The 7,865-nt window shown below is 44.2% G+C and overlaps 1 protein-coding gene across 1 annotated transcript; it reads right to left on the reverse strand.

The window, feature by feature from the left end:
- Positions 1-1,703: 1,703 nt before the first annotated feature.
- LOC115327475 lies at positions 1,704-5,739 on the reverse strand. The gene is made up of 4 exons (XM_029988487.4): positions 5,626-5,739; positions 2,842-2,889; positions 2,717-2,752; positions 1,704-1,862 (listed from the first exon to the last, which is right to left on the reverse strand). The coding sequence occupies exons 1-4, from the start codon at positions 5,737-5,739 to the stop codon at positions 1,704-1,706; spliced, it is 357 nt and encodes a 118-aa protein (XP_029844347.4).
- Between the last annotated feature and the right edge of the window lie 2,126 nt (positions 5,740-7,865).

Here is a 7,865-nt window from a genome sequence, read left to right on the forward strand (position 1 = left end):
TAAGCATATAAAAGGAACGGTGCAAATTCACAGCCAGAGCTGAAACGCTGGAGGTCAAAATATCAGACTTTCTTCGCACAGAGCAAAGCCTGAAGTCGATGGCCATGTAGGATCTCCCTGTGCTCGCTCCATGCATCCGCCCTAGTTCACGCTGAAACAAAAATGCAAGCATTTGGACAAGGACCAACTACAGGACGCCACAAATTCTTCAATAATACCGAAGCCTACACTTCAAGACTTCTATTTGAATCTGAGAGAGCGGATGTGACGTTGTAGGAGAACTTAATTGGAGCAGGAACTATGGGATGCTAATGCGCCACAAACGTACGTCACACACAAGTTATTGGTCTGACCTTACGATTGTATTATTAAAGCATAGCCCCAATTCGCAAATTTGTCTGTACGTCCATCCGTCCGTCGGTGCATTTCTCCTTCATCGTCTAAAGGCTGGTTCAGACACCTTCGACTGCTTAAGGCCGCGTGCCTTAAAACCTATCCAAATCTGTTATGACGAGAGAACACGCTGCTGCCGTCTATCGGGTAGCTGCAGAACACTTAGCAGTTCCATATATTTCCCATTTTTTCGCTCATCATTCCTTCTTTGAAAAGCTTTTGACAATGTACCCAAAAATAGTCATAGGGTTTTTCACAGCAACATTAATCTATGCGTCGCGGAACGCTCCTTATCCAACGAAATGTAGCGCTAGTGGTACGAACAAGATTCCAAAGCTTAAGCACTAACCGTTGTCCTATTCAAAATTTATCAGTGATATTTTAAACATTTCAATGGAAAAATGGCGGCCGACAGAGCTCTCAATTACATGTTGCTATATCATGGTTCCTGGAACGCGTCTCCGACTGGTGTGTTTACTGCGCTTAAAGAAGTAGTCCCTCGATTTCCGCCTGAGGACGTCATAGGAGTGTCATGCCGTCACCAGTCGCGATCCTGGCGGTGTCCCAGCAGTGAAGGTGTATGTGGCAGACGCCTGTTCTGCCCCAGGTCGCTCTCGAGTGTGGCAGTTCACGGAAGCTTCGGCGGCCAGATGTTGGGGCGCCGCGACAACAGTGACACTCGCGTTCGCTCGTGCTTTTCGCCAGCGTTTCCACGACCAACCGCTAGGATCGCGACATCCGATAGCATGACACTCCGGTTTCTGTGACGTCATTTGTTGCCACTCTAGGCACCCTATTATACGGCGCCAGTTATCGAAAACAGGCGAAAATGGGAACCATTTTCGCATTGAAAATCGCAGAAAACCACTAACATATTTTGAATAGGATAATGGTTAGGGCCAAATCTTTTGCATACGGTTCGGACCTCTATCGCTACATTTCCGAGGAGAAAGAAACGTTCCGTGAAACAGTCTTTATTTTTTCGGTGAAAAAAACAACAACAACAACAACACTGTAAGCTTGTTTGATGGTCTCCATGTACATTTGATCACGCGAATACCTCCAAACCTTAGTTCTAGAGAAATTTTACTCCAGGGCCACCTCAGAAATGGCGTCAGCGCGCAAGTTTGTCCCATCGTAAGAGATCACAAGAACTCGGTCCTAAGCAAACATGTGAACGGGCCTTAAGCTGTGACTATAGAATGCAGAATGCAATCAAAAGGGGCACTTAAACTGAGCTGATAGAAAGGTTGGATTCGCCCTAAATATTGTTTAATCTAAAGATTACGATTCGGAGCACGTCGGGGAACTTACCTGCAGCTGACTCCAAAAATTCCGCCGACAGTTGCAACAATCAGTCCTGAGATTACCTGCCCTCCGAGTACCTTCGCCAGAATGTTTAATATGCTGCAGATGGTGCCTTTTAAGACTGTTCTCAGATCTTCAGTCGTGAGGTGTCCCAGCATACACTGAGAAAAAAAAAAGTGATGAGCTGGAGCCGACGGCCGAATACTAACTCAAAACAAATTTGTAAAAAAATATGCAAAAAAAAAAAAAGTTCTTCACACACATGTATAATTCGTCACTAACTACAAGTGTCGGATTTCAACTTAATGTCTTTTTTTTTTCTCAAAAATAATAATGATAAATAAAAAAATAGAAAAATAATCGTTCAAGCTTAAGCAGAAATAAAGTTGATGTACCGGTTTTCGACCAAGGGCTCATTTAAAGAAGTATGAACGGTGTTGGGTATATTTTGGTTGTTAATTATGTTTCAGACATTAACTCTTTAATGACTAAACCTAATGTCTGATTTAATTAGGCACTGTCTGGTAATAATCTAAGATCATTAAATGCATGCGCACTATAAAGTATAAGGCATAAGCATTATATTACGGTGCTAAAAGAGATGACAATTTGGACACTTTTTGATGTTTCGATTTTCTACCAAACGCATTCACGCTCCAGTGGTGCTGCACCTTCGCAAGCATAACACCTGTGTCTAATTTATAATATTATTATAGATCTGTTTTCTACGTTAATTTTTTTTTTAGACTGACTTCGATATGGTTAGGTTAATACAGAACGTTAGGTTAAACATGCCAACGTCGTACGAAAATTCTTTTTTCCTGTGCGGCTAGTTTTATTCGTGTTTATTAATTGCTCACTTTTCAGTGTTAGATTACACTTTAAAAAAAACTATTTTAAAGCGCACCTATGTTTTATCAAGATGGACGCATGGAACAGGCGTTTTCAAAATTACGCGCTATGGATGTTTTGTTGTAAATCATGCTCATGTGAATACGTAAACCAATACACTTACCGTCAAGAATCCAGACAGATCCTCGAACGTATCATTCTGAATGGTAATATCAACAAAAATGAGTATACGACGCGCAGTTGTGTCCAGTAAGAAGTCAATAATTAAAGTTTTATTCGTGGACTTACCGTAACTATTTCACCAGCTTGACATATTTGGGTGGCGTTTCCCTCGCACTGTAATAACAAGATATCGTTATAGAGTAAATGTTTCCCATTCCTCCAATTCTGCCTGATACACTTATGCTTTTACAGATCGACTGCTACTGTGCTATCATTTACGTGTTCTTTTATAAGCCTGCAATAAGTTTTTTTTTTTTTTTTAACGTTTTGAGTTAGAGTTCTACTTTCTTGAAAGAGACGACAATGTTTCAGCTCATTTCTTGGTTTTTCTCACGTTCTTGTAAATTGTTTTGCGTATAAGCGCCTCAATATAAACACTCAGGCGGCATTCCTAGGTGCTTTCTGCTGGTTTTTGGATCTGCCTTAGTTTTCGGGTGCCTAAGAAAGATTTCGTTCTATCTTGTTCGATCTCTCCCGCTAACTTTAGCGAGGTAACTGGATTTGTACCTGGGTCACAAGACGTGAATTTTCCTACTAAATGTAGCAGGTTAACAGAATTGGTGCATAGATCACGTGACATCCGTTTCCCACTAAATTTAGCGGAAAATAATTTTCCGCCTAATTTAGCCGGGTATTTTTTAGGCTAAATTAAGCGGGGAAATGTTACCGCTACATTTAGCGGGAAACGTTTCCCGCTAAATTTAGCGGGAAACGTTTCCTGCTAAATTTAGCGGGAAATTTTTGCTAACTTTGGCGGGAAATTTAGGGAAAACTTTCCACTAAACGGGAGGGGAGCAGGAGAGGAGCATGGGAGGGCGCTGAGGGGGAGGAAGGGCATACCCTCCACTTTTTGCCCTCCGCTCCTCCTCCTCAAGAGCTCCGGTCCAACTCTGCATTACAAAGACTTGTAAACGTCTTTAATGTTTTCTTTTTATTAATATTAATTGTATTTTGAGTTTTGTCATTCGCTGGAATGCTTCTAGAGTTCGCCGTGGTCCGCCGTCTCCAAGTTCTGCAAAAACAAAAACTCGCGGCTGCTTTTTTTTGAGAGCGTATAGTTACCGCTAATTTAAGAACTGCAGGGTGAGGCTGGTCTTGAGCACATTATTGCCGCACCGCAGGCAATAAGGCTGCAGAAATATCCAACACGACCGCCGAAAAACAAGTCATGAAGCGAGAAGCCTGACTCTAAAAAATCACCCCCCAGTGACTATAGTGATCCGTGTCCCCGGACATTGGACAACACTAAAGAGGGTGCGAATGCACACCTTCAGGGTACACCCTCTGGTGCCTGCTTATCTGCCCTGTAATCTCGGTAATAATCAAAATGAATAATACTGATAATTATTAATTATTACGCATGACTCGTTTGAAAGTGTTCCCTCTACATATTACTTCAGTTTATAGTCCTACCGCAGAAGACGCCACAATCCGATTCAGTCAATCAAGCAGCGACGAAAGTGCATCGTCACATTGCCCCTTGTATTTACGGGTTTAGTACCAATGGCTAAACCAATCACGCACCTATAGAAGAAAGAGCATTTGGGCACATTCACCGTGTTTCATTGGTTTATTCGGTGATGGTCAAACGTAAGAAGGCAATGAGCGCTGTGACAGTGCATTTTGTGGCTCCTTGCTCGAGTTGCTTCATCGGATTTGAGGTTAAGCTGCGGTCGGAATTACTTAAAGTGGAACGGAGTATGATCCATTTTCTACAAACATTGGAGAGAGGGCGGTTGAAAAATAAGTCGAAGGAAGTGGGGGTCATAGGGAACCTCCGCGCTTATATAGTCTCGTAGATTCGCTGTCGCGACGAAATCGAGCGGCGAGTCCGAGACAGCTTTGCGGTAAACGTAGAGAAATGTCGAGTGTGCTACGATGTTGGAAGCTTAAGGCTCGCTCACACAGTTGCGTTCAAGTGCGACTGGAACCATTTGCGTCTGGTTAAGACTACTTGCGTCGAGCTGTTGGTATGCATCGACACTTACGACGAGCCAATGGGGAGGCGCTGTGCGAAGCACGACGCAACGCAGCGCAACGTAATCGACCCAAACGTGTGAACCAGCCTTTACACAGAACGCAGCATCCCCAACGCCGAAGCGTTTGCGTGTGAAGTTGCAGCTGACTATGTTCCGACTGCCGGGGCACTAGACTCGCCAAGCACAAAGTTTGTGGTCGATGTTTACCGGGCGTGCCTGCTGGACTCTCGTGACGATGACGCCGCTTTTTTGTCACCGACGACCAACTGGCCAACTCCGCGAACGTAGTTTCAACTTTGTAATTCACGAGTCTAAAGCCCCCAGCAGGGTTACCTTTGGTGAGCGGTGGATGTCGAACTTCATGGACCGACCTACAGCACGCCCTTCTAGACGTTCAAAAGTGCGCGACATCCAGTACCTACGGCACCAATAGACCCTTTTGGAAATTTGGAAATGATGCATAGATTATGTGCGGCCGCCATTAGTGGGTCATGCACTGTGAGCACGCGTTGGACACGAGCGCTTCGGCAGTATCGTAGAGTTCTCGGATCGAAATGCAATCCACACACGAGTGCTGCGTCAGTGCTGGGCGCGAACTCGGAACCAATCATGGGCTTCAGGCGCCGGAAGCGATGACACCAACTGATGGCGGCTGCGCATAATCTATGCATCATTCCGCAATTTCGGAAAGGGCCCATTATCGGAGTCCGCCATTGATTAAACGTTCTCTGAGCATATATTGGGCCGTCTCAGCGCTCGGCTAGAACGCGTATCCAGTCACACACATCTTTCCCAGAAAATGGAGACCGCCAGTGTTGCTTGACCGGGTTTTGAAAAGGGCCTGTCATAAAGACGGCGTAACTTTACCTACCTCACCCAAGTTGAGTACGCTGGCAAGGTTGATGACCAAAAGGTCTCCGCAGATTATAGTTGGGTTCAGGTTGAGCAGAGAACAGTTAAGGTTAACCGAGTTGCAGATGTTCATGATGGGTGTCAGCAAAACCGCTGCAAAAGTGAGGAGCATCCACAAGATTTGAAATATCGATTGAATTGCTCTGAGTGCTTAGCTTTTGATAAATAGTGCGTTGAGATATAATAATGCCGTACTAACACTACAGTTCGTTAATCAAAGAAATCGAATTTCCGTGACATTATATCGCGGAAGGGAATTCGTAATCAGTGGCGTAGCTTACCCAGTGTTAATAAGCCATTACTACTGCTTACGAGTTATTCTTTTAGAATTGCACCCCGAACGATGTAGTGTATTAGAGTGCAAAATTGTTTAACTCCCGATGAAATACGCCTTCTTACATTCAATCTTTTGTTAATAAAATTTGCAACTGCACATTAGAGTAGCTTTTGGTGTCCAATTACCGCATATGGCGTTTCTCGCCATGCCCATTTAGCTACGTGTCACTTTATATATATCGAATAAAAATCTGAAAATATCTCGACGGATCATAGTGTCAGGCAGGACTAGCGTCTGCCCACAACCATTATGAGCACCGCATTGCTGTATTATATCACGTTGTTATTAGTTAAGGTAATATGCTCCATAAATTCACCTGATACTATGGGCAATTTAAAATATTTGAGCGTCATCTCTGCTGCGATGGACCCCACAGGCATGCCCGAGCGAATGGTGCGCTCATTATTTAACTCTATTTCAAACGGAGCGTGATCAGAGTGAATTCATCCTTACATAAAAGTTTAATTCTCACAAGAGCCACTTCCAATATCTGCAGGATAATGTACACCTGCGATCCGGGATCCAAATCTGGGATACCTTCCAATACACACTGCACACGCAAAAAAGCAAAAAAAAAAAGAAAGTTATTATACATTTTCGAAAACCGGAGACGACGGACGAAGAAGGGGACAACACACAAAACGTCTCAAACGCAGCTACTAAATTTTATTTGAACAGTCGTTTATATAGCATCTCTCCCACACGTCTTCCGGAACTGCCCACGACCAGCTCGCCTGCCTACTTACTTTATCTTCAAAGTTATTATCATTCATTAACGAACAGTGTTATGTTTAACAACGATATTTACACGAGGATCTATATTATTGATACGTTTGCAGGAGCACAATTTTCCCGTACTGTAGTTGGAAAAGCGAATCCATGCAATCAACGAAGACAGCTCGGCGAATGACAAGGCTGGAGATAAATTCAGACTTCAAAACAAACTGTCTGTGTTGTGACACTGAACAAGATGTTTCACCACAGTCATTGCAAAAACACAGGTTTGTTTATATCTAAAGGAATATCCAACCTTGTCATTGGCAGAGCCGCCTGTTGCGATTATCGTTATAATTCTGTTTGACCGCAAGTAGGAAGACGAAAGAGACCGGACAACACCAGCGAGCTCAGTCACGCTCGCGCGCCACACTGGCTGCCCCCTCTAGGGGTTTTATTGAAACACATCAAAACGTGAATATCACCTCATCCCCCTTGCTCCAAAAGAGGAGGTGGAACTAGGTCGTGAATCCCTGGGGTTCAATGATTCGTCATCTAGGTCTAGTTCATTTGTAGGGCTCCTCTTTCTTTGTGTTTGAGTCGATGTCCGAATCCTCTGGAACGAGAGCCACAACTGAATCTCGTTCTGGATTGAGCACTTGTTCATATGTCGGTTCAGCGCCGTTGATGCACGGCGTCTGAGCATTCTCTTTTACACCGGGCTCTTGTTCGGATGTCGGTGTTTTGCCCTCTCTTGGTTTTTCTGATGGGACTAAATGGTAGGTATTCCGGTCGTTTTCCTCACAATCTGCCCCTGCGTGCCAGGGTCCCTGACCCAAACAGAACCACCGATGGGCGGTTTTCTGTAGCAGCTTACTGCACGCCGTTGGTCAAAACCTTAGCCCTGCTTCCGTTTCTTTTCTTTATCCTTCCTTCGGATACCCGCATGGTTTGGCATTCTCCGAATCAGGTGGGATGACAACATAGGCTATGTTGTACGTAGTTGCCGTCCCATGAGTAGTTGAGTTAGACTGAACGCGCAGGGGCCTGGTGCATTTTTGTAGATCAAAAATGCGAAGTCGGGGTCTTCGGCATTCTTTAGGATGTCTTTGTCAACTTTTACCATGCGTTCTGCTTCACTGTTACTT

This window comes from Ixodes scapularis, unplaced genomic scaffold (assembly GCF_016920785.2).
Source record: "Ixodes scapularis isolate PalLabHiFi unplaced genomic scaffold, ASM1692078v2 PGA_scaffold6__148_contigs__length_123643588, whole genome shotgun sequence".
In the NCBI taxonomy this organism is placed as follows: Eukaryota; Metazoa; Arthropoda; class Arachnida; order Ixodida; family Ixodidae; genus Ixodes; species Ixodes scapularis.

What these genes read in the sequence shown, in the direction of transcription:
- LOC115327475 (XM_029988487.4), bottom strand. Translation starts at nt 5,739, where the DNA reads ATGAACATCTGCAACTCGGTTAACCTTAACTGTTCTCTGCTCAACCTG. An exon ending in GCGTACTCAACTTGGGTGAG is followed by an intron (nt 2,890 to 5,625) that starts GTAGGTAAAGTT and finishes TTGTTATTACAG; the next exon opens with TGCGAGGGAAACGCCACCCA. An exon ending in ATCTGTCTGGATTCTTGACG is followed by an intron (nt 1,863 to 2,716) that starts GTAAGTGTATTG and finishes TTTTTTTCTCAG; the next exon opens with TGTATGCTGGGACACCTCAC.